The 27,073-nt window shown below is 42.2% G+C and overlaps 1 protein-coding gene across 1 annotated transcript in view; it reads right to left on the minus strand.

The window, feature by feature from the left end:
• Positions 1 to 15,079: 15,079 nt before the first annotated feature.
• The window catches only part of doc2b (double C2-like domains, beta), a 143,584-nt gene continuing 131,590 nt past the window's right edge, over positions 15,080 to 27,073 (minus strand). The window contains exons 7-9 of the mRNA XM_079565670.1: positions 21,322 to 21,403; positions 17,204 to 17,300; positions 15,080 to 15,333 (exon numbers count right to left, since the gene is read on the minus strand). Coding sequence (XP_079421796.1) covers positions 15,200 to 15,333; positions 17,204 to 17,300; positions 21,322 to 21,403 — 313 coding nt within the window. The 3' untranslated portion in view covers positions 15,080 to 15,199. The remainder of the gene's footprint in view (positions 15,334 to 17,203; positions 17,301 to 21,321; positions 21,404 to 27,073) is intronic.

Here is a 27,073-nt window from a genome sequence, read left to right on the forward strand (position 1 = left end):
AGATTGATGTTATTGATGAGATTTCAATAAGTTCCCGGTTCGTCGTGACTTCCTGGAGTGGGAGGGGACACAGACAGAGGGGGCGGGGCTACTTCTCAAAACATTCCTGAGGGAAAAACAAAGCAAAGGGGGTTCATAACGCGGGTCAAAGGTCACAACAGTCCGTTTGCATAAGAGCCCCTTTAAACAGAACAACAGCAGAACATGTGGACGTGGCGGTCAGAGCGAGAGGGTCAGACCTGACGACCAGTGAACAGGTGAGGAACAGGGGAGGAACAGGTGAGGAGCAGGAGGAACAGGGGAGGAACAGGAGAGGGACAGGTGAGGAACAGGTGAGGAACAGGGGAGGGACAGGGGAGGAACAGAGGAGGAACAGGGGAGGAACAGGGGAGGAACAGGTGAGGAACAGGGGAGGAACAGGTGAAGAACAGGTGAAGAACAGGTGAGGAACAGGTGAGGAACAGGGGAGGAACAGGTGAAGAACAGGTGAAGAACAGGTGAGGAACAGGTGAGGAACAGGTGAGGAACAGAGGAGGAACAGGTGAGGAACAGGTGAGGAACAGGGGAGTGACAGGTGAGGGACAGGTGAGGAACAGGTGAGGAACAGGTGAGGGACAGGTGAGGAACAGGGGAGGAACAGGTGAGGGACAGGTGAGGAACAGGGGAGGAACAGGGGAGGGACAGGGGAGGAACAGGGGAGGAACAGGTGAGGAACAGGTGAGGAACAGGTGAGGAACAGAGGAGGAACAGGTGAGGAACAGGTGAGGAACAGGTGAGGAACAGGGGAGGAACAGGTGAGGAACAGGGGAGGAACAGGTGAGGAACAGGTGAGGAACAGGCTCAGCATTGCAAACGTGGACTATTTACATTTACATCAGATCAGAACGTTCCCTCGATCACGCCGAGTCCACGGGTCACTTTTACGCCTCAGGTCACTGACAATGTTAATTTAACGGGATCATGAATTTGGAGGTTTTTTTATAAGAAAATGGAAGATTGTTTTAGGAGGAAAAGTCTGGGACAGGTTCTAGTCTTGGTCTATTCAGTTCTGTTTGCAAACGTCCAGACGGTGTTTGGAAACTAAAGCTCCGGCGTCCGCGCTCCTCGTCCTCAGCTCTTCAGGTACAGAGGGACAATAAAGGACATTAAAGGACATTAACCCTTGTGTGCCCCATAATGCATATCATATTTCAATAAGTTTGGGTTCTATAGACACAGTCGGCATCTCGTCATAGAAGGGGGCGTGGCTTCGCCGAGGGGGAAAATACAATCTTTTGGGAAACTCAATTTTTCCCTCTTTTTTGCCATTTTCTGGTGGAATATGAACTTATTTATCACACAGAAATAAAGTCAAGTGTAAATCGGGCCCATATGGATATTTTCTCACAGATTGTTCAGTAGAAGTGAAAAAACGGCAGTTGTAGCTAAGGCTAGCTAACCGTTAGAATTAGCCCGATGCTAACATGTAGCATCATGTTAGCATTCTCAGTTATTCATGTATTTATGGGCTGTTGAGCCACTTTGCTCCTCCCCATGTCTTTGTATCTTTATTTAGTAGAAACTATATTCATAATTCAGCATTTGTTAAAGTCGTTTTTGAATAATTATAGAAAGTTTCGATTTTTTCAAAATTGTTTTTCCCCTTAACTGTTTTCAAACATGACCATATATGGGCGATTCCAGAGATGCGTCTGTATCTATCTTTAGTGTAGCTTCAGACTAATGGCCTGATACTAAATGCTTGTGTTTTTATTTTTTTTCAGTGTATAGGCCTCGTTTATGTAAAAAACACCAAATCCTGAACAAACAGTCATAAAACATCAAAAATCGAATTCTGCGGATAACTCGGACTATCTGGTCAGTTTCCAAGTGGAAATAGTCAAACTTTTGTGTTAATGCAATTTTTGATTTTTCTCATACATTTGAATGAGAACAAATAGTTACACTCGTGGTCACCTGGGGTCATTTTTGATCCCATTTTGTTTCTCTAATATTTCCCTCATAAAATAACATTTTGAAATAAATGTGGTTCTATTTTTAGTTTGACTTCATAAAAATGCACTGATAGTAAATTTACCAGTTTTTATCATTTTTTGGGTCGGTGGGACATGTTTATGTAAAAAAAAGTCAAATTTTGAGCCAAAAATGTCCCTGTAACACTGAAAATCCTGAAGTGGATGTAACTGGAAGTATTTGGTGAATTGGGCCCTGGGAGAGGCTCAAAGGTAGAGCAGGTTCTGTTTTTGAAAAATGTTTCATTTTTGAATGAGAGCAAATAGTTACACTCGTGGTCTCTGGGGCAAAACCCCATTCATTTCAATGGACATGAGCCGATCCTGCATGTTTTCTGTCTTTGACCTTTTGTACCGACTTCATTTGTGCTTCAGATATGAAACCATTATTATGTTTCCATCCCAGAGGACCTTCTCTACATGCACATTCACCACATTTTGAATTCACATATTTTTACAATAGTTACAGGGCCTAAAGCCTGAAAACAGCAGCAGCTCTCCATTCATTTCAATGGACATGAGCCGATCCTGCAGGTTTTCTGTCATGAAAAGAAGAAAAAAAACACAAAAATGTAGTATCAGGCCACTAGTCTGAAGTGACACTAAAGATAGAACCCAAACTTATTGAAAAATTACGTTTTTTGGCTGATATTAGAGAAACAAAATGGCGTCAAAAATGACCCCAGGTGACCACGAGTGTAACTCTTCCTCATAACATTGTAATCACTTCATCAAAATTATTATTATTATTATTATTTTTAATGGTAAAAGTCATGGCATGTCCGAAAATTCAGACCATTTGATGAAACTATGACAGAGATACGACAAAGTGGCCCTGGGGACGACACAAGGGTTAAAGGACATTAAAGACGTAAAACCCCAGTGGACTCGGTTTGACTCGGTCCCTCTCGCCGCCGCCGCTCCTCCCGCTCCGACCGCCTGGTTTGGTGGTAAATACGAGTTGCTCATTTGCATAACAATCATTCTCTTCTTTTGTACATTCACGTTGCTCGTTCCATCGTCCCCGAAACATCCCCTTTAATAAAAACATTTACAAAGCGGCAGAAAAACCCCACGACAGAACCATGAACGCATTTACAACCCGCGGCCACGGGGGGGCGCCGGCGGACAGGCTGGTGTAAACATGCGGGGTTTAGGCTGACCCATGTAAACTTTGATACTCGGCCCTTGTTTCTTTTTTTCAGACGTGAAGCGTAAACAGAGAAGTGGCGGAAGGACTGTGGGCGGAGAAACGTGTGTGTGTTTGTGTGTTTGTGTCTTTGCTTTTGGACGTCATGCTTTGAGACGAGCTTGGAAAGAAACTAAAACATCTACAATAAAGACCTGGTTTAAACTTTCAAAGCTCTTTTCCAAATGTCCTGTGCCTCTTTAAGGCTCTTTAGCTCCGCCTTCTCCAGCACATTTTCTTCAGTTCAGCTTTATAAAAAAAAAAGGGTCGACAAAAAAAAAAAAAAACAAGTGACGAAAAAGCAACACAATAAATAAAGGGACAAAAACACGACTAAAGAGGGATGAAAACACGACAAAAAAACAGATAAACATCACAAAAAAGCTTCGATGACTGTGTTAACCTCTTACCACCCGCCTAAAGCACAGGCATTCTGTCCTCTTTAGGCTGTGTGGCACCTCATTTGAAAGCTAAGACCCACGAAACTGAGCTTTTCCTCGCGTTGTTGCTGTGTTGAGTCACCTTTTGTATGTTTTTTTTTTCTTTGTCAATTATTGTCAATTTTTGTCATTTTTTGTCGAATTTTTGTAGATTTTTTATTAAATTTTTGTCTAATGCTAGCACTGCTAACTAATGCTAACGGTGCTAACTAATACTAACACTGCTAACTAATGCTAACACTGCTAACTAATGCTAACCTCATTAACTAATGCTAACACCGCTAGCTAATGCTAACACTGCTAACTAATGCTAACACCGCTAACTAATGCTAACACTGCTAACTAATGCTAACATCATTGACTAATGCTAACGCCGCTAGCTAATGCTAACACTGCTAACTAATGCTAACACCGCTAACTAATGCTAACCTCATTAACTAATTCTACCACTGCTAACTAACGCTAACATCGCTAACTAATGCTAACACTGCTAACTAATGCTAATAGCGCTAACTAATACTAACACTGCTAACTAATGCTAACATCGCTAACTAATGCTAGCACTGCTAACTAATGCTAACGGCGCTAACTAATACTAACACTAACTAATGCTAGCACTGCTAACTAATGCTAACCTCATTAACTAATGCTAACACCGCTAACTAATGCTAACACTGCTAACTAATGCTAACCTCATTAACTAATGCTAACACCGCTAACACTGCTAAAACTGCTAACGAATGCTAACACCGCTAACTAATGCTAACACTGCTAACGGCGCTAACTAATACTATATATATATATATGTATATATATGTATATATATGTAGTATGTGTAGCTGATAACCCCGCCCCCCCTGTAATGAAGCAGCCGGAGGCGTCAGGATCCAGGACAGTTTATTCATAACCGTACATTCAGAATCATATACAGGAGATGCAAACGCACGGTGCCTGAGAGTTCCTGGAAACCCGACTGTACAAACCCTCCACGGGCGCGGGACGGGCGGCGGGACGGGCGGCGGGACGGGCGGCGGGACGGGCGGCGGGACGGGCGGTGTGACAGACAGTGGGACGGGCGGCGGGACGGGCGCGGGACGGGCGGCGGGACGGGCGGCGGGACGGGCGGCGGGCCGGGAGGTGGGACGGGCGGCGGGACGGGCGGCGGCCCGGAGGTACAAAACTCCGCCCCCCCGCGTCAACAACCAAACGCATCGGGCGAACGGAGAGGAGCATGCACAGACCCCCCCGTCCTGCAGAACCACAAAGCCCCCACACGGGAGAGGAAACTTTCAACGATACAAAACGAGAGGAAACTTTCAACGATACAAAACGAGAGGAAACTTTCAACGATATCACAGAAAATAAAATATTATTATAAATATATATATAATTTGGTGATCTCCAAATCAGGAAGCCACAAAGAACCGCATCATCATCATGGGAACAAGTGTGTGTGTGTGTGTGTGGGGGGGGGGGGTAAAGTGTGTGTGTGTGTGGGGGGGGGGGACATGAGCTTCATCCGTGTTCTGGACTTTTGCTACTTTGTGCACCTTATATTTTTGCATAAAACTTCACGTGTTTCTAAATCTCATTCCCGGCCCGGGGGCCAGACCTGGTCCACCAGACAGTCTGGTCTGGCCTTTTGTCTATGATAATGTCACAGTGATAAAACTGAATCTGAGGTTTGTAGAAAGGACTTAAAATACTGAGTTCTGTTTCTGTTTGAGAGATTGTGATAATTAATTCTTAATTTTTCCCATAATCCGAATGACCCCTGACCTCTGAAGGATCTGAGTAAAACGATCCCTGTAGAGGCTGGAATCATGAGCCTGTGTGAGCGGCCAGCAGAGGGCAGCAGAGCGCAGGAGAGAAAAAAGTCTTAAAATGACAATTTCCCAAATAAATCTGTGGAGAAACATCTGTGAATGTTTGTGTGAAGTTTGGGGATTGTTTTTGTTTCCAGGTCAAAGTTCAAACAAAACCTGAACAATGAAAAATGTTTCGTCTCCTTTAACCCCTTAACTCTGAACCGAGAGGATCTTTTCCCTCACGTCATCACTTTTTTTTCCCCCATCATTTTTATGCTGGGTATTCAACTCATTTGTGTAACTTTTTTGTCATTTTTTTTTGGTCATTTTTTTTTTGGTCATTTTTTGTCACATTTCTGTCATTTTTTCGTCATATTTTTCTAATTTTTTCGTATTTTTTGGACACATTTTTGTCATTTTTTTGTCAAATTTTTATCAAATTTTTGTAATTTTTTTGTCCCATTTTGGCACATTTTTCCGTCAATTTCTTGTGACATTTTTGCCACTTTTTCATCAGTTTTTTTAATCACATTTTTGGCATTTTTTGGTCAAGAAATTGACGAAAAAATGACATAAATTTGACAAAAATGTGATAAAAATGAGTTGAATACCCAGCATAAAAATGATGGGGGAAAAAATCTGATGACGTGAGGAAAAAGATCCTCTCGGTTCAGGCGGGAGTTAAGAGGTTAATTTAATTTAACATCTTTTCAAGACTATTTTTCATTTTGGAACAACATCTGCATTTCTAATTCCTGATGGATTTATTCCACAAGGAGAAGTTTGATTTGTTTATAGATTTCCCACATAAACAGTTCATTTTAAGAGTCTTTAACTCATACGTGACAGAAAAAGCCACGCGTGTGATCAGATTCTGAGATTTCAATAAGTTCCCGGTTCGTCGTGACTTCCTGGAGTGGGAGGGGACACAGACAGAGGGGGCGGGGCTACTTCCCAAACATTCCTGAGGGAAAAACAAAGCAAAGGGGGTTCAAAACGCGGGTCAAAGGTCACAACAGTCCGTTTGCATAAGAGCCCCTTTAAACAGAACAGCAGAACATGTGGGCGGTCAGAGCGAGAGGGTCGGACCTGAGAGGAACAGGTGAGGAACAGGTGAGGAACAGGGGAGGGACAGGGGAGGAACAGGTGAGGAACAGGGGAGGGACAGGGGAGGAACAGGTGAGGAACAGGGGAGGGACAGGGGAGGAACAGGTGAGGAACAGGTGAGGAACAGGTGAGGAACAGGTGAGGAACAGGAGAGGAACAGGTGAGGAACAGGTGAGGAACAGGTGAGGAACAGGTGAGGAACAGGTGAGGAACAGGTGAGGAACAGGTGAGGAACAGGTGAGGAACAGGTGAGGAACAGGTGAGGAACAGGTGAGGGACAGGTGAGGAACAGGTGAGGAACAGGTGAGGAACAGGTGAGGAACAGGTGAGGAACAGGCTCAGCATCGCAAACATGGACTATTTACATTTACATCAGATCAGAACGTTCCCTCGATCACGCCGAGTCCACGGGGAACTTTTACGCCTCAGGTCACTGACAATGTTAATTTAACGGGATCATGAATTTGGAGTTTTTTATAAGAAAATGGAAGATTGTTTTAGGAGGAAAAGTCTGGGACAGGTTCTGGTCCGGGTCCACTCAGTTCTGTTTGCAAACGTCCAGATAGTGTTTGGAAACTAAAGCTCCGGCGTCTGCTCTCCTCGCCCTCAGCTCTTCAGGTCCAGAGGGACAATAAAGGACATTAAAGGACGTTAAAGGACATTAAAGGACATCAATTTTTTGTTTTAGTTTTTCTTGGTTAGTTTAGTTTAGTTTATTTCAGTCAGTATCTTCACACAGACACGATTAACTACAAAACATGAAAACACAGAAACAACGACTGAAAAGGGTTTTGGCTGAAGTGAAGCCAAACCCTATTGCAGATTAATAGTAACTTCGAGTCTACAGCAGTTTTACTATCTGCAAAATGAGGACAAAATGATTATGTTTCTGTATCAATTAGTCACTAAATTAATTCACAAGTTACACATCAATCAATAATGTGATGTAAAGACAGAATATAGCGCACACAGGAGAGTTTATATGTGAGTTAGTGCTAGTGCCTTATAACCGCTAACTACATTAGATTTGAACATTTTTTTGAAAGCGTTTAAGGATGTTGAGTTTTTTAAGGTGTCATTCAGAATATTCCAGACGTTTCCTCCTCTGACTGAGACACATCTGGCTTTGGTGTTTGTTCCAAATGCTCTTTTCTGATAGATATGAGTTCCTCTGAGATTATAGCCGGTCTCTCTGGGTTTAAACCTTTCTTGTTACATTCAGGAAGCTTATGGTTATGAACCTTATACATAACAATAGCTGTGCCAAGATCAACTAAGTCGTGTAGTTTTAGTATTTTTGATTTACAACTGCTTTGATTTTACACAATATGCCAATTATTTTTGATACTTTTGATTTCACATAATTTACCTGCACTTTCATCAACATGTGCTCCCAAACATGACACACCCTCAACTTCCATGTGGTTGATTTTTAGTGTTGTTGGATTATCAATTTTCTTATTACCGAGTATAATATACTTTGTTTTATTCACATTCATTGATCATTTATTGTAGCCAAACCATCTTTTTAGTCATTCTAGTTCCTTTTCAACTGTCTGCATTAACTGTTCAACATTTTGTCCAGAACAATAGAGGCCGGTGTCATCGGCAAACAGAAAACACGTGTCATTAATGTACACGATAAATAATTTTGGCCCAAGAACAGATCCCTGCGGGGCACCATTAAAGGACATTAAAGGACATTAAAGGACATTAAAGGACATTAAAGACGTAAAACCCCAGTGGACTCGGTTTGACTCGGTCCCTCTCGCCGCCGCCGCTCCTCCCGCTCCGACCGCCTGGTTTGGTGGTAAATACGAGTTGCTCATTTGCATAACAATCATTCTCTTCTTTTGTACATTCACGTTGCTCGTTCCATCGTCCCCGAAACGTTCCCTTTAATAAAAACATTTACAAAGCGGCAGAAAAACCCCACGACAGAACCATGAACGCATTTACAACCCGCGGCCACGGGGGGGCGCCGGCGGACAGGCTGGTGTAAACATGCGGGGTTTAGGCTGACCCATGTAAACTTTGATACTCGGCCCTTGTTTCTTTTTTTCAGACGTGAAGCGTAAACAGAGCAGTGGCTGAAGGACTGTGGGCGGGTTGTGCTGGAGAAACGTGTGTGTCTTTGTGTGTCTTTGTGTGTCTTTGTGTGTCTTTGTGTGTTTGTGTCTTTGCTTTTGGACGTCATGCTTTGAGACGAGCTTGGAAAGAAACTAAAACATCTACAATAAAGACCTGGTTTAAACTTTCAAAGCTCTTTTCCAAATGTTCTGTGTCTCTTCAAGGCTCTTTAGCTCCGCCTTCTCCAGCACATTTTCTTCAGTTCAGCTTTATCAAAAAAAACAAAAAAACAAACAAACAAGTGACGAAAAAGCAACACAATAAATAAAGGGACAAAAACACGACTAAAGAGGGATGAAAACACAACAAAAAAACAGATAAAACATCACAAAAAAGCTTCAATGACTGTGTTAACCTCTTACCACCCGCCTAAAGCACAGGCATTCTGTCCTCTTTAGGCTGTGGAGCACCTCATTTGAAAGCTAAGACCCACGAAACTGAGCTTTTTCCTCGCGTGGTTGCTGTTTGTGTCACCTTTTGGATGTTCTTTTTTTCTTTTTTGATTTTTGTCACATTTATGTCGCATTTTTGTCGCATTTTTGTTGAATTTTTGTTGAATTTTTGTTGAATTTTTGTTGAATTTTTGTTGAAATTTTGTTGAAATTTTGTTGAATTTTTGTTGAATTTTTGTCATTTTTTGTCACATTTTTTGTTGAATTTTTGTCACATTTTTGTTGAATTTTTGTCACATTTTTGTCATTTTTTGTTGAATTTTTGTCATATTTTTGTCACATTTTTGTTGAATTTTTGTCACATTTTTGTCACATCTTTGTTAAATTTTTGTCATTTTTTTGTTGAATTTTTGTTGAATTTTTGTTGAAATTTTGTTGAAATTTTGTTGAATTTTTGTTGAATTTTTGTTGAATTTTTGTCACATTTTTGTTGAATTTTTGTCACATTTTTTGTTGAATTTTTGTCACATTTTTGTCACATTTTTGTTGAATTTTTGTCACATTTTTGTCACATTTTTGTCACATTTTTGTCATTTTTTGTTGAATTTTTGTCACATTTTTGTCACATTTTTGTCATTTTTTGTCAAATTTTTGTCACATTTTTGTCACATTTTTGTCATTTTTTGTTGAATTTTTGTTGAATTTTTGTTGAATTTTTGTCACATTTTTGTCACATTTTTGTCATTTTTTGTTGAATTTTTGTCACATTTTTGTCACATTTTTGTCATTTTTTGTTAAAGTTTTGTTAAATTTTTGTCACATTTTTGTCACATTTTTGTCACATTTTTGTCATTTTTTGTTGAATTTTTGTCACATTTTTGTCACATTTTTGTCACATTTTTGTCAAATTTTTGTCACATTTTTGTCATTTTTTGTTGAATTTTTGTCACATTTTTGTCATTTTTTGTTGAATTTATGTCCCATTTTTGTCACTTTTTGTTGAATTTTTGTAATTTTTTGTCACATTTTTGTCACATTTTTCTTGCGTTTCCATCCTTGTTTTCTTCTCGTTAGCATCAGTTTTGCAGGTTTTCAGGTGGTTCCACACAGAAACCCGCCTAAAGCCCATAGTTGGAGCTTCCTGAAGTAAGCCAACATCCAGCCCATACGAGTGAATGTAGGACACATTTTGTGGCTAGGCTAGGTTAGCCCCGTTAGCCCCGTTAGCCCCGTTAGCCCCGTTAGCCCCGTTAGCATGTTACAATCGCCAACAGCTCATTGTTGATTAAAAGTGTGTGATCGTCATAAAGGCGGCTCTCTGTCGTTATTATATTAGAGCAGAATGTTTGTTTTCACAGGAGAAAACCAGATGCTAACTGAGCTAACTGAGCTAACTGAGCTAACTGAGCTAACTGAGCTAACTGAGCTAACTGAGCTAACTGAGCTAACAAGCGATGGTTTTCTCCCGGAGCTAATTGTAGATGATGTGAATAATAAACATCAGCCCGGCTCAGTGTGTGATCATTGTTTAACCCCTTAACTCCCACCTGAACCGAGCACATTTTCTCCAGTTTGGCTTTACCCCAATCCAAAAGCTTCTGGAAAAAAGGTGAGAAAATAGCGACAAAACTGAGACGAAAACAACGATGGAAATGTGACAAAAAAGTGACGAAAAATTGATGAAAAAGTGGCAAAAATGTGACAAAAATTGATGAAAAAATGACAAAAATGTGACAAAAATGTAATAAAAAATTTGACAAAAAAATGATAAAAAATGACCAAAATGTAACAAAAAAATGACAAAAATGTGATAAAAAAAAATTGACGAAAAAATGACAAAAAACGACCAAAAAAGGACAAAAAATGACAAAAATATGACAGAAAAGTTCCAAAAATGAGTCGAATTATCCAACAAAAAAATGATGGAAAAAAAATGTGATGAAGTGAGGGAAAAGATCCTCTCGGTTCAGGTTAAGAGGTTAAACAGTTCTTTATGTAGATGTGGTTTTAATTACCTTTAGCTCGTAGCATTAGCTTTCTCCGGTGCTAATGCTACAACGAGGCCCAAACACATTCCCAGCGCAGATTCAGCCTCTGAGTTTCTTGTAATCCTGGTGTTTAGATAAAGAAACTCTGATGTGCCTTTGTCCCAGAGCTGCTGTCGCTCCGGGTCACCATGAAGCTAAACCTCCGGGACTTGTTTACATCTGAGGGCTCTTAGATTTGGATAAAGCTGAATGTGCTCGGTGAAGGCGAACGGTTAGAGGTTAAACAGTTTCCAGATACAGAGGAAAAAAAGTGCATAAAGTCTGAACTGGAACAGGCAGAAGCTGAAGTGTTTCCATTCACTGAGCCTGTGAGAACAAGGGCTTCTTCACTCAGGAAAGTTCCCTAACGCTGCTTTAAAGAGCCGCGGCTCCTGAGACCGAGCTATTTAACTCCTCGGCCTCGTGAGCCTCTGCAGCCTCGCGGCGCCTCGTGAGCCTCTGCAGCCTCGCGGCGCCTCGTGAGCGCGTTGCATAAAACAAACACAGAGTCCATCAGGGAAGGAAGAGGCTGCAGAGGAGCAGAGGAACAGAGAAACTCCAGGAACAGAGGAACAGCTGGAAACAAACGCAGTGCACAGGGGTTTAAACCGGAGATACGACCTTCATGTTTCCGATCGTGGTCACTGGTAAATTTCCACCTCCCACTTGGAAAAAGCCTTTGAGGCGGTGATGACGACTTGTAAACTCGGAGCCTCCAGACTGTTCTGAGCTCAGATACAGATGGAGACAGGAGCGGCGCCCCCCAGTGGAGGAGCGGCGAAACCACCAGTGACGTGATGTTTTTAACCTCTTAACCCCCGCCTGAACCGAGAGGATCTTTTTCCTCACGTCATCTGATGGTTTTCATCATTTTTTTGTTGGGTATTCAACTCATTTTTGTTACATTTTCGTCAATTTTTGGTCAAATTTTTGTAATTTTTTTGTCAAATTTTTATCGATTTTTTGTCATATTTTTATTATTTTTGTCACATTTTTTCGTCAATTTTTAATCTAATTTTGACATTTTTTTGTCAAATTTGTATCACATTTTTGTACATTTTTTTCGTAAATTTTTTGTCAATTTCTTGCGACATTTTTGTGACATTTTTGCCACTTTTTCGTCATTTTTTGTCACATTTTTTGTCAAATTTTTTCGTACATTTTTAATCAAATTTTGACAATTTTTTTGTTACATTTTGGTCATTTTTTGTAGTTTTTTTGTCAAATTTGTGTCACATTTTGTCACATTTTTATCATTTTTTGTCACACTTTTTGTCACACTTTTTGTCACACTTTTTGGTCAATTTTTAATCAAATTGTTGCCATTTTTTCGTCAAATTTGTATCACATTTTTGTAATTTTTTTGTCAATTTCTTGCGACATTTTTGTGACATTTTTGCCACTTTTTCGTCATTTTTTGTCACATTTTTTGTCACATTTTTTCGTCAATTTTTGGTCAATTTTTAATCAAATTGTTGTCATATTTTCGTAAAATTTGTATCACATTTTTGTCATTTTTTGGTCAATTTCTTGCGACATTTTTGTGACATTTTTGCCACTTTTTCAGCAATTTTTCGTCACTTTTTTGTGAATGTTTTCTCATTTTTTTGGTCAATTTTTTGTGTTTTTTTTGGTCAAATTTTCGTCAATTTCTTGTGACATTTTTGCCACTTTTTCATCCACGTTTTCGTCACTTTTTTCTCACATTTCCATCATTGTTTTCGTCTCAGTTTTGTTGCTATTTTCACAGCTTTTTTCCAGAAGCTTTTGGATTGGGGTAAAGCCAAACTGGAGAAAATGTGCTCGGTTCAGGCGGGAGTTAAGGGGTTAATCATATCAGGTTTGACGTTAGCATCGTGTGGGCTAACTGCTGTAGCATTAGCCGCTAGGTGTCGGTGCTTCTCTCGTTTAACCCCATAAACACGGCAGGATTTGTATTTTTACAGGACTTTGTTTCCAGGTGAAAATCTGAAAGTCAGATTTATATTTGTGATTTTCCTCTGATCCGTGATGAGGAACAGTTTCATGTAAAGTGCAGTGTCTGGTTTTCAAAGTAAAAGCGTGACGTAGGTGAGACTCGGGCAGAGGACGTCTCCAACATCTGGACTCCAGGCGTTTTGTTCCACACGTAAAGTACAAAAACCTCCTCTGCTCGTTTAGCCTTTTACACTTTTACAAACAAAATATTTACAAACACCAGCTAATCATGAACTCATGTGTTATTATTATGTTATAAATGAACTTTATTCATGAACTAAACCAGACCAAAGTCCCTCTGAGCAGATCTTTGGTGCTGAACACTTTTGTATTTTTTATGTATAAAACGACAACATGGAGTTTCTCTCCAGTGTCGCAGAACGGGAGGAAAATGGGGGAAATTGAGGAAAATAAAATGGGGGAAAAAGAGGAGAAAGCAACAATAAACATTGGGGATATTGGGGGGGAAATGGAGGGAAAATGTGGGGAAAAAGGAGAAATATTTGGTCAAAAATTAGATTTTTTTTTAATTTTTTTTGTGGAAAAATTCGGGAGAAAATATAAATAAAATGGGGGAAAAGTGGAACTTGCAAAGAATATTGGGGGGAAAATATTTTTTATTCGGAAAAAAAAGTGGAAACATTTAATTATTTCAAATGGAGAAAATCACAAATTACTAACAATTGGAATAACTGGGGAAAATGTGAAAAAAGGAGAAGAAAAAAATATTTTAAATATGTAAAAACTGGGAAAATTGGGGAAAAACATAGAAATAAAATCGGGGGGAAAGAGGAGAAAACAACAATAAAGGTTGGGGATATTGGGGGTAAAAATTGGAGGGAAAATGTGGAAAAAAGGAGAAATATTTAGTTAAAAATTTTATTTGTTTTTTTTTAGTGGAAAAATTGGGTGAAAAATAGAAATAAAATGGGGAAGAAAGTGGATGAATATTGGGGGGAAAATTGGGGGAAACTGAAAAAAAAAGTGGAAACATTAAATTTTTTCAAATGGAGAAAATGAAAAATAAATACAAATTGGAATAACTGGGGAAAATGTGAAAAAATAATAAAAAATAATATATATATATATATATATTTTTTTTACTTTTTTTTTTTTACCTCTTAACGGTAAGGGAGGGGCAGGTTCTCCACAGGGGACAGGGCAGGGGTGTCCAATGTCTCCATTCTTTTTACCGGTTTTATTTTATGCAGCGTTTTTTTTGCTTCATGTTTTCATTTAACAATAAGGCACCTCTTAACTCCCGCCTGAACCGAGAGGAGCTTTTTCCTCACGTCATCACATTTTTTTTCCATTATTTTTTTGTTGGGTATTCAACTACTTTTTGTAGCTTTTTTGTCATTTTTTTGTCACATTTTTATCAAATTTTTGTCATATTTTTGTTTTGTTTTTTGTCACATTTCTGTCATTTTTTGGTCATTTTTTTGGTCAATTTTGTATCAAATTTTTGTCACATTTTTGTCATTTTTATGTCATTTTTTTCGTCAATTTTTCGTTAGTTTCTTGTGACATTTTTGCCACTTTTTCATCAATTTTTCGTCACATTTCCATCATTGTTTTCGTCTCAGTTTTGTTGCTATTTTCACAGCTTTTTTCCAGAAGCTTTTGGATTGGGGTAAAGCCAAACTGGAGAAAACGTGCTCGGTTCAGGCGGGAGTTAAGGGGTTAATGGAAAAACTAGGAAAATTGGGGGAAAAATAGAAATAAAATGGGAGAAAAAACAATGGTAAAACATTGGGGGAAATCTAAATAAAATTGGAAACATTATTTTTTTTCAAATGGGAAAAATAAAACACTGTTTAAGTGGAGCTAGCCGCAGTTAGCCTGTTAGCTTCTTCTTCGTGATTCCATCAGTGTGTATTGGGGAAAGTTGCTCTTGTGTTTTCCTGTCCACAGACACCAGGGGGCGCTGTCTCATGAACATTACTGAGCTGATGATTAACTGATGTTTGTAAATGCTCCTCGTCACAAACTAAACCCCAGGATGACTCAGAGTGCGAGTAAAGATGGCGTCGATGGCGTTGAGGGGCCGGCGTCGGGGGATCATCTGGGTGCAGCTGATTGGGGGAGGTGGGCGGGGCCAGTGCCGGTGGGCGGGGTCAGTCGTTGAGCGCCCCCGGCAGCTCGTTGGTGAGCGTGTGCCAGCGCTCGATTTTCTTGTCCTTGTTTTTGAGGCAGTCGAACCAGTGCTTGAGCCGCTCGCCGTTGGCATTGATGCCCAGGGACACGCCCCCTGCGGGTCACATGACACATCAGAGAAGGCGGAGTCAACAACCTCCTGTAATGTTTGTTATTGAATACATTTACTTTTTCACCTTTAGTGCCAGTTTTTTAAACATATTTTTTCTCCTGCACTTTTCCTACTTTGTCACATTTTTTTCTGCATTTTTCTTCTTCTACATTTTTCCTCCGACATTTACAAAACATGTAATGGTGAAAATGTCGGACTCTGTTTCTGGTGAAAGTCTCTTTAACGTCTGGACTTATCCACAGGAAACAAAAACAGTCCTAAAGTCCAGCGTCTTCTCTCAGGTACAATTATAAATCCAATAATCCTATTTTCCTTCTCCAAAAAAAGGCAATAAGAATTATCACTAAAGCAGATTTCTTTGCACCAACGAACCCTGTCTTTGTAGAGCTGAGCCGACTGAAAATCCATGATCTTGTTGATCTGAATACATTAGTAATTGTGCACAAAGCATTTAACAATCTTCTCCCTCCTCCAGGAGCTTTTTGAACACAGGAAAAGTCAGTATAACCTCAGAGGAACTGCTATTTTCAAAAAAGCAAAAGCTAAAAAGAATAAAAAGAGTCGTATTTCTGTAAGAGCTGTTAATCTGTGGAAGATCAGTTTAAACTGTCCCAAACAGTCAAAGCTTCAAAAAGTTGTTTAAAGCTACTAAAATCCAAGAATATATCAGCTTAGGATGAATAAAGTAAGAAAAATAAATAAAAAATAATGATGACATGATTTAGTTTCAACTAAATTAACTTAAAACAAATGTATGTAACATATTTGTTGGAATATTGAAATTTATGTCACTAACTTCAGATACATGCGTTTTTCTCTTCTGTTTAACACTTGATATTGTTCATTATTAATGTTTGTGTTTTGTTTTTGTTTTTCTCTCGTGGAAGTTTGTAAACTGGGTTAGGCGTTATAAGTTTTCACTTCAGCCTAAACCCTTTCGGTCGTGTTGTTCACAAAGAATTGGAAATGTATTTACGTTTAAAGGAATGAATGAACTGACCGAATAAACTACTTCTACTACTACTACTAAATAAAGATCAGGGAAACTCTGGTTTAGCTTCAGACTTTGTTCCTTTAACCTCTTAACTCCCACCTGAACAGATCCCATTTTCTCCAGTTTGGCTTTACCCTAATCAAAAAGCTTCTTGGGGAAAAAGCACCAAAACAGCCACAAAAAATGAGAAGAAAACAAGGATGTAAACGCAACAAAAAAAAGGAAAAAATTCAACAAAAAGGTGACAAAAATTCAACAAAAAAGTGACAAAAATTCAACAAAAAAGTGACAAAAATTCAACAAAAAAGTGACAAAAATTCAACAAAAAGGTGACAAAAATTCAACAAAAAAGTGACAAAAATTCAACAAAAAGTGACAAAAATTCATCAAAAATGTGACAAAAATTCAACAAAAATGTGACAAAAATGTGACAAAAATGTGACAAAAATTCAACAAAAAAGTGACAAAAATTCAACAAAAATGTGACAAAAATTCATCAAAAATGTGACAAAAATGTGACAAAAATTCATCAAAAATTCAACAAAAATGTGACAAAAATTCAACAAAAATGTGACAAAAATTCATCAAAAATGTGACAAAAAATGACAAAAATTCAACAAAAAGTGACAAAAATGTGACAAAAATGTGACAAAAATTCAACAAAAATGAAAAAAGAAAGAAAGAAAAAAACATAAAAAAGGTGACAGAACACAGCAACAATGTGAGGAAAAAGATCCGTTTTGTGGGTCTTAGCTTTCAAATGAGCTGTTCCACATTGGGTTCAGGCGGGTGGTAAGAGGTTAAAGACTCTGCTGTGAAGGAAAGGAGATGAAGACGTTTCCCGCGTGTGAGTCTCACCGATGAAGTCGTTGGATTTGCCGATGTCGTAGTCCCACACGGTCACCTCCAGCGTCTTCTTGGTCAGATCTGCATATTTAATGTCGTAACAGAACTCCTGCAGCACAAACAAACGCACATTAACCCGACATGAGGAACATGGCCGACAGTAAAGTTCCTCTATGTTCAACTCGAGTCTAATTTGAGCTAATCCAAGATACAAATGTTAGCGCCAATGGAACAAATCAGACAAATGTTGTTTTTCACTTGAAATGACACAAAATGATCTGAATTAAGAGAATAACGACGACTAAAGGTTTAATCTCGTCTAAGACCAGACCAAATCTACTCAAACCTTAGATTTAATCTGTTCATTCAAGTAGATTTATGTCATTTCTTCCTTAAAACGAGAGTGCACTTCCTTCAAATGCCAGTGTTGTGCATCATACATGACCTAACTGGGTGCATTGACAGTTTTTCTACCTTTTTTCTCCCATTTAACCCTAATAATGTTAAAATACTCTCTGTTTTGTTTAATAATGTTCCTCAAAATCATCTCAAGGGCCAGAGGTTATGTGATGGATGTCGAAAAATGCCAAAAAAGTTGCAAAAATGCGCTAAAAAATATCACAACACGGCAACAAAGCAAGGAAACAGATCGGTTTTGCTGGTCTTAGCTTTCAAATGAGGTGTTGCTCTGACCTATAGCTCTCCAGTCAAGAAACTGGGGTGGGAGTTAAGAGGTTAAGAGAGGTTTATCTAGTTCAGACTCAGAAACATGTGATGTCGTACGCTGTGAAATCAACACCCTGGTCTGAAGGAAACAGGAAACTGACAATAAAGGGCGATTATGAGTCACAGAGAGGGGGACGTCTCAGAGCAGCAACTCCAGTCTTTAACTAGTCCTTAACCAGTCCTTAACCAGTCTTTAACCAGTCCTTAACCAGTCTTTAACCAGTCCTTAACTAGTCCTTAACCAGTCCTTAACCAGTCTTTAACCAGTCTTTAACCAGTCCTTAACCAGTCCTTAACTAGTTCTTAACTAGTCCTTAACTAGTCTCCTGTCCTTTAATGAGCCGACACCAGACTTTACTGTAACATTTAGCTTCTGTTTCGTTCACAACATGAAGCTGTGACTCATTAAAGCTTTGTCAGTTTGATTCTGACACTGGGGTCGAACTGCATTAATTACAGTGAAGGAAAAGATAAAACATAAAGAGGAAACAGAAGAGTTTTAATCAGCCGTCACGGGTTCAAGGCCAGCGTTTCACTGGAGACACTTCATCATCTTAAATCTGCTCGAGTGAAGAGACTCCATGGAAAGTCTGAGCAGGTTTGGTCAGACGGCTTTTAATACAAAAACATCAATTCCAATAAACCTGATCAGAGTTGTGATGCAGGCTCCGCCCCCTCCGCCCGTATAAGGAGCGTCCGGGCGGGTCGTGTGTCCGGGACGAGGCTGCGACCCCGAGAATGTCACATAAATGTCAGGCCTCGCCGTCTCTGAGGCGACGTCTGCAGCTTCACCTCAGAGAGCCGGCGACTCAGCCCAGAGCAGAGCCGAGAGTTCAGTCCGGATCCACAAAGGACCAAAGAACTGAAGAACCAAAGAGCCAAAGAACCAAAGAACCAAAGAACCAAAGAACTAAAGAGCCAAAGAGCCAAAGACCCAAAGAATCGAAGAATCGAAGAATCGAAGAATCGAAGAATCGAAGAATCGAAGAATCGAAGAATCGAAGAATCGAAGAATCGAAGACCCAAAGACCCAAAGACCCAAAGATCAAAAGAACAGAAGGGCCAAAGACCCGAAGACCCAAAGAATCGAAGAATCAAAGAATCGAAGACCCGAAGACCCAAAGACCCAAAGACCCAAAGACCCAAAGACCCAAAGAATCGAAGAATCGAAGAATCGAAGAATCGAAGACCCGAAGACCCGAAGACCCAAAGACCCAAAGAATCAAAGAATCAAAGACCCGAAGACCCGAAGACCCAAAGAATCGAAGAATCGAAGAATCGAAGACCCGAAGACCCGAAGACCCAAAGACCCAAAGACCCAAAGATCAAAAGAACAGAAGGGCCAAAGACCCGAAGACCCAAAGAATCGAAGAATCAAAGAATCGAAGACCCGAAGACCCAAAGACCCAAAGACCCAAAGACCCAAAGACCCGAAGAATCGAAGAATCGAAGAATCGAAGAATCGAAGAATCGAAGAATCGAAGAATCGAAGAATCGAAGAATCGAAGAATCGAAGACCCGAAGAATCGAAGACCCGAAGAATCGAAGAATCGAAGAATCGAAGAATCGAAGACCCGAAGACCCAAAGACCCAAAGACCCAAAGACCCGAAGAATCGAAGAATCGAAGAATCGAAGACCCAAAGAATCAAAGACCCGAAGACCCAAAGACCCAAAGACCCAAAGACCCAAAGACCCAAAGAATCGAAGAATCGAAGACCCAAAGAATCAAAGACCCGAAGACCCGAAGACCCAAAGACCCAAAGACCCAAAGACCCAAAGACCCAAAGACCCAAAGACCCGAAGAATCGAAGAATCGAAGAATCGAAGAATCGAAGACCCGAAGACCCAAAGACCCAAAGACCCAAAGAATCAAAGAATCAAAGACCCGAAGACCCGAAGACCCAAAGACCCAAAGACCCAAAGAATCGAAGAATCGAAGAATCGAAGACCCGAAGACCCGAAGACCCAAAGACCCAAAGAATCGAAGAATCGAAGAATCGAAGAATCGAAGACCCGAAGACCCAAAGACCCAAAGACCCAAAGAATCAAAGAATCAAAGACCCGAAGACCCGAAGACCCAAAGAATCGAAGAATCAAAGACCCGAAGACCCGAAGACCCAAAGACCCAAAGACCCAAAGAATCGAAGAATCGAAGAATCGAAGACCCAAAGACCCAAAGACCCAAAGACCCAAAGACCCGAAGAATCGAAGAATCGAAGAATCGAAGAATCGAAGAATCGAAGAATCGAAGAATCGAAGACCCGAAGAATCGAAGAATCGAAGAATCGAAGAATCGAAGAATCGAAGACCCGAAGACCCAAAGACCCAAAGACCCAAAGACCCAAAGACCCGAAGACCCGAAGACCCAAAGACCCAAAGACCCGAAGAATCGAAGAATCGAAGAATCGAAGACCCGAAGACCCGAAGACCCAAAGACCCAAAGACCCAAAGATCAAAAGAACAGAAGGGCCAAAGACCCGAAGACCCAAAGAATCGAAGAATCAAAGAATCGAAGACCCGAAGACCCAAAGACCCAAAGACCCAAAGACCCGAAGAATCGAAGAATCGAAGAATCGAAGAATCGAAGAATCGAAGAATCGAAGAATCGAAGACCCAAAGAATCAAAGACCCGAAGACCCAAAGACCCAAAGACCCAAAGACCCAAAGACCCAAAGACCCAAAGAATCGAAGAATCGAAGAATCGAAGACCCGAAGACCCGAAGACCCGAAGACCCAAAGAATCGAAGAATCGAAGAATCGAAGACCCGAAGACCCAAAGACCCAAAGACCCAAAGACCCAAAGATCAAAAGAACAGAAGGGCCAAAGACCCAAAGATCAAAAGAACAGAAGGGCCAAAGACCCAAAGACCCAAAGACCCAAAGACTTAAAGACCCGAAGACCCAAAGACCCAAAGACCCAAAGACCCGAAGACTTAAAGACCCGAAGACCCAAAGACCCAAAGACCCAAAGACTTAAAGACCCGAAGACCCAAAGACCCAAAGACCCAAAGACCCAAAGACCCAAAGACCCAAAGACCCAAAGACCCAAAGACCCAAAGACTTAAAGAGCCAAAGAGCCAAAGACCCAAAGAATCAAAGGACCAAAAAACCAAAGAACAGAAGAACAAAAGGACCAAAGAGCCAAAGAACCGAAGGACCGAAGAACAGAAGGACCGAAGACCGAAGGACCGAAGAACAGAAGAACAAAAGGAACAAAGAACCAAAGAATCAAAGAACCAGGCCCTTGTCTGACACGGGTTTGGATCTTCGGTCATTAGTGTTTGCTAAGTTCAAAGGTCAGCGAGTCTGTCCTGCTGTGCGTTTGTACCTCGTATCAGTGTTTGCTAAGTTCAAAGGTCAGCGAGTCTGTCGGGGTCAGATCCGTCCTGCTGTGCGTTTGTACCTCGTTGAACTCCGGGTTGAGCGTCTTCTTCTTCACGGCCGTCTTGTGCTTGGACTTTTTGTTCTCGTCGGGCTTCAGGTACCTGCACACAAGAGAGAGAGAGAGGGTTCATACAGGGGTGACAGTTTGGTGACCCCTGACCTTTCATGCTAGCTGCTAACTGCTGACTCCAGACTCCAGCCTCGGATCATTCGTCTTTTTTCGCTCTCCGGTTTTTCCATTTCCAGCCGTTGATGGAGACGCATGAAGATGAATGAGGAAAAACATCCGTCCCTCAGCGTTCGGACGCGAGGAGACGATTTCCTGTGATGAACGACCGAGCTTTGGACTCGCTGATGGAGAAGCAGCGTGATGGACGTTCCTACAGATGAAACTGGCACAAACATCAGACAGACGGATTCTCCCGGTGCACAGGAGACGCTGCAGAGGAAGAAAAACAAACTGCAAAAGTCCCGCCCCCTTTCCTTTTACACCTTCAGAAGTTTCCTCATGGTTTCTGGACGATCACATGTTAGAGTCGACCTGTGTGTTTCTAATGTCAGGTCAGAAACAGCTGCTCTGTGATGGTCTCAGGTCTGTGAGAGACGATTGTGGAGCAGAAGCTTCATGAAGTGTCTCTTTTTTGTCCATTTTTGGTCATTTTTTGTCACATTTTTGTATTTTTTCGTAAGTTTTTTGTCAATTTCTTGTGACATTTTTGTGACATTTTGGTCATTTTTTGTCACATATTTGTTTGTTTTTTTGTCAATAATTTGTCACATTTTTGTCATTTTTTCGTTAATTTTTTGTCACATTTTTTCTCAATATTTTGTCACATTTTTTACATTTTTTTGTCATTTTTTGGTTAATTTTTTGTCAATTTCTTGTGACATTTTTGTGATTTTTTTATCCATTTTTTGTCCATTTTTGTCACATTTATGTCTTTTTTTTTGTCACATTTTTGTCATTTTTTTGTCATTTTTTTGTCATTTTTTGGTTAATTTTTTGTCACATTTTTGTCATTTTTTTGTCATTTTTTCATCAAATTTTTGTAATTTTTTTGTAATTTTTTTGTAATTTTTTTGTCATTTTTGTCATTTTTTCGTTAATTTTTTGTCGCATTTTTGTCAATTTTTTGTCATTTTTTCATCAAATTTTTGTCATTTTTTTGTCAAATTTTTGTCATTTTTTCATTTTTTTTTTTTTTTTAATCACATTTTTGTCAATGTTTTCTCACTTTTTTGTCATTTTTTCTCACTTTTTTGTCACATTTTTGTCATTTTTTTGTCAATTATTTGTCAATTATTTGTCAATTATTTGTCAATTATTTGTCAATTTTTGTCATTTTTTGTCACATTAAAGGAACAGGCCACGGTTTTTCCATACTGAGATATGTTCTTACCTGAGCTGTGACGAGTTCTTTAGGACCTGTCTGATCTTCAGTCACGTAAACACAGCGCAGACGGCGTTAGCATTTAGCCTCTCCCTCTCTCCTCTATAGCTCCAAAACAGGTCAAGATAGAAGCTACCAAGCTCAATGCGTTAGCGCTAAATGCTAACGCCGTCTGCGCTGTGTTTACGTGACTGAAGATCAGACAGGTCCTAAAGAACTCGTCAAAGCTCAGGTAAGAACATATCTCAGTATGTAAAAACCGTGGCTCGCCGCTCACATTAGCATCTGTAATGAGGCCGAGTCAGAGGAGCTGGAGGAGCCCGGAGGAGCCTCAGAGGAGCCTGGAGGAGCCTCAGAGCCTCAGAGGAGCCTGGAGGAGCCTGGAGGAGCCTGGAGGAGCCTGGAGGAGCCTCAGAGGAGCCTGGAGGAGCCTCAGAGGAGCCTGGAGGAGCCTCAGAGGAGCCTCAGAGGAGCCTGGAGGAGCCTGGAGGAGCCTCAGAGGAGCCTCAGAGGAGCCTGGAGGAGCCTGGAGGAGCCTGGAGGAGCCTCAGAGCCTCAGAGGAGCCTGGAGGAGCCTGGAGGAGCCTGGAGGAGCCTGGAGGAGCCTCAGAGGAGCCTCAGAGGAGCCTGGAGGAGCCTGGAGGAGCCTCAGAGGAGCCTCAGAGGAGCCTGGAGGAGCCTGGAGGAGCCTGGAGGAGCCTCAGAGCCTCAGAGGAGCCTGGAGGAGCCTGGAGGAGCCTGGAGGAGCCTGGAGGAGCCTGGAGGAGCCTGGAGGAGCCTCAGAGGAGCCTCAGAGGAGCCTGGAGGAGCCTGGAGGAGCCTCAGAGGAGCCTCAGAGGAGCCTGGAGGAGCCTGGAGGAGCCTCAGAGGAGCCTGGAGGAGCCTCAGAGGAGCCTGGAGGAGCCTGGAGGAGCCTGGAGGAGCCTGGAGGAGCCTCAGAGCCTCAGAGGAGCCTGGAGGAGCCTGGAGGAGCCTGGAGGAGCCTGGAGGAGCCTCAGAGGAGCCTGTAGGAGCCTCAGAGGAGTGAGGAGAGACTTTGTTTTTAAACTCAGTCCCTTTAAACCGTTTTACAGTCGTGTTTATGTTTCATAATGAAAAAGAAGCAGCGGTGAGACTTATAGTATGATTTTAAATCCCTCACTGCGTTTTTAAGAAGATAAAATATATAATGTAGATACGAGTTCATACATTTACACTTAACCTCCTAACTCCCGCCTGAACCGAGAGGATCTTTTTCCTCACATCATCACATTTTCATTCCATCATTTCCATTCACTTTTGTAACTTTTTTGTCATTTTTTCGTCAATTTTTTGCCAATTTCTTGTGACATTTTTGTGACATTTTTGCCACTTTTTCATAAAATTTTTCCTCACTTTCTTGTCAATGTTTTCTCGCTTTTTTGTCACATTTTTGTCATTTTTTTGATAAATTTTTTGTAATTTTTTTGTAATTTTTTTGTCACATTTTTTGTCAATTTCTTGTGACATTTTTGTTACTTTTTCATAAATTTTTCGTCGCTTTTTTGTCACATTTCCATCATTGTTTTCGTCTCAGTTTTGTTGCTATTTTCTCACCTTTTTTCCAGAAGCTTTTGGATTGGGGTAAAGCCAAACTGGAGGAAATGTGCTCGGTTCAGGCGGGAGTTAAGGGGTTAAAAGTATCCTCAGTTGAACTTGTGATTCTCGTAGCATTAGTGGGCGGGGCCGTCCCGGTGAGACATGAACATCCTCAGAGAGACATGACCTGAGGCTGTGACTTCATCAGTAACTCCTGAGGATCCACTGAGGCTGAGTGCGGCTCAGAGAGGGTCAGAGGGACATCCTGTCTTTACCTGGAGGTCTGAACCTTCAGAGAGGGTCAGAGGGACGTTCCTGTCTTCACCTGCAGGTCTGAACCTTCAGAGAGGGTCAGAGGGAGGTCCTGTCTTCACCTGGAGGTCTGAACCTTCAAAGAGGGTCAGACGGACGTCCTGTCTTCACCTGCAGGTCTGAACCTTCAGAGAGGGTCAGACGGACGTTCCTGTCTTCACCTGCAGGTCTGAACCTTCAGAGAGGGTCAGAGGGACGTCCTGTCTTCACCTGCAGGTCTGAACCTTCAGAGAGGGTCAGACGGACGTTCCTGTCTTCACCTGCAGGTCTGAACCTTCAGAGAGGGTCAGAGGGACGTTCCTGTCTTCACCTGGAGGTCTGAACCTTCAGAGAGGGTCAGAGGGACGTCCTGTCTTCACCTGCAGGTCTGAACCTTCAGAGAGGGTCAGAGGGACGTCCTGTCTTCACCTGCAGGTCTGAACCTTCAGAGAGGGTCAGAGGGACGTCCTGTCTTCACCTGGAGGTCTGAACCTTCAGAGAGGGTCAGAGGGACGTCCTGTCTTCACCTGCAGGTCTGAACCTTCAGAGAGGGTCAGAGGGACGTCCTGTCTTCACCTGCAGGTCTGAACCTTCAGAGAGGGTCAGAGGGACGTCCTGTCTTCACCTGGAGGTCTGAACCTTCAGAGAGGGTCAGAGGGACGTCCTGTCTTCACCTGGAGGTCTGAACCTTCAGAGAGGGTCAGAGGGAGCTCCTGTCTTCACCTGCAGGTCTGAACCTTCAGAGAGGGTCAGAGGGACGTTCCTGTCTTCACCTGCAGGTCTGAACCTTCAGAGAGGGTCAGAGGGACGTCCTGTCTTCACCTGCAGGTCTGAACCTTCAGAGAGGGTCAGAGGGACGTCCTGTCTTCACCTGCAGGTCTGAACCTTCAGAGAGGGTCAGACGGACGTTCCTGTCTTCACCTGCAGGTCTGAACCTTCAGAGAGGGTCAGAGGGACGTTCCTGTCTTCACCTGGAGGTCTGAACCTTCAGAGAGGGTCAGAGGGACGTCCTGTCTTCACCTGCAGGTCTGAACCTTCAGAGAGGGTCAGAGGGACGTCCTGTCTTCACCTGCAGGTCTGAACCTTCAGAGAGGGTCAGAGGGACGTCCTGTCTTCACCTGCAGGTCTGAACCTTCAGAGAGGGTCAGAGGGACGTCCTGTCTTCACCTGGAGGTCTGAACCTTCAGAGAGGGTCAGAGGGACGTCCTGTCTTCACCTGCAGGTCTGAACCTTCAGAGAGGGTCAGAGGGACGTCCTGTCTTCACCTGCAGGTCTGAACCTTCAGAGAGGGTCAGAGGGACGTCCTGTCTTCACCTGGAGGTCTGAACCTTCAGAGAGGGTCAGAGGGACGTCCTGTCTTCACCTGGAGGTCTGAACCTTCAGAGAGGGTCAGAGGGAGCTCCTGTCTTCACCTGCAGGTCTGAACCTTCAGAGAGGGTCAGAGGGACGTTCCTGTCTTCACCTGCAGGTCTGAACCTTCAGAGAGGGTCAGAGGGACGTCCTGTCTTCACCTGCAGGTCTGAACCTTCAGAGAGGGTCAGAGGGACGTCCTGTCTTCACCTGCAGGTCTGAACCTTCAGAGAGGGTCAGACGGACGTTCCTGTCTTCACCTGCAGGTCTGAACCTTCAGAGAGGGTCAGAGGGACGTTCCTGTCTTCACCTGGAGGTCTGAACCTTCAGAGAGGGTCAGAGGGACGTCCTGTCTTCACCTGCAGGTCTGAACCTTCAGAGAGGGTCAGAGGGACGTCCTGTCTTCACCTGCAGGTCTGAACCTTCAGAGAGGGTCAGAGGGACGTCCTGTCTTCACCTGGAGGTCTGAACCTTCAGAGAGGGTCAGAGGGACGTCCTGTCTTCACCTGGAGGTCTGAACCTTCAGAGAGGGTCAGAGGGAGCTCCTGTCTTCACCTGCAGGTCTGAACCTTCAGAGAGGGTCAGAGGGACGTTCCTGTCTTCACCTGCAGGTCTGAACCTTCAGAGAGGGTCAGAGGGACGTCCTGTCTTCACCTGGAGGTCTGAACCTTCAGAGAGGGTCAGAGGGACGTCCTGTCTTCACCTGCAGGTCTGAACCTTCAGCTTTAGATGCATCAGGGCAGTGTTTCGTGACTGGGAGACATTTCTAACGCCTGTGCACTGGACACTCTTTACCCCAGAGGACTTTAACTCCTCAGACTCTGGAGGAAAGAGAAGGTTTGTCCTGTGTTCCTCCACAAACCTGACGGCAACACTCACGTCTGGACATCAGGGTCGGAGAGGCCGCTGTAGGCGTCACCCCGCCTCCCTCTGCAGAGCCCAGGCGGAACCAATTTTCAAATGAACAGGGCGCCCGGGCTTCGTTACATGGGGCGCCCGTTCACCTTCATGCACGGGGAGCTACAGGGACATCACGGCAGCAAAAGGCCAATAAAACTGCAGCCTCAACAAAGGAACGGAGATTTTCAATCCTCTAAACCGCAGTGCAGGACCGGGCACTCGCAAAAGACTCTGGAGTGACGGCCGGTAAGAATCTGCGCTGTTTGCGTACGAGATGAACAA

Source organism: Gobius niger (genome assembly GCF_951799975.1).
Source record: "Gobius niger genome assembly, chromosome: 11".
NCBI lineage: Eukaryota > Metazoa > Chordata > Actinopteri > Gobiiformes > Gobiidae > Gobius > Gobius niger.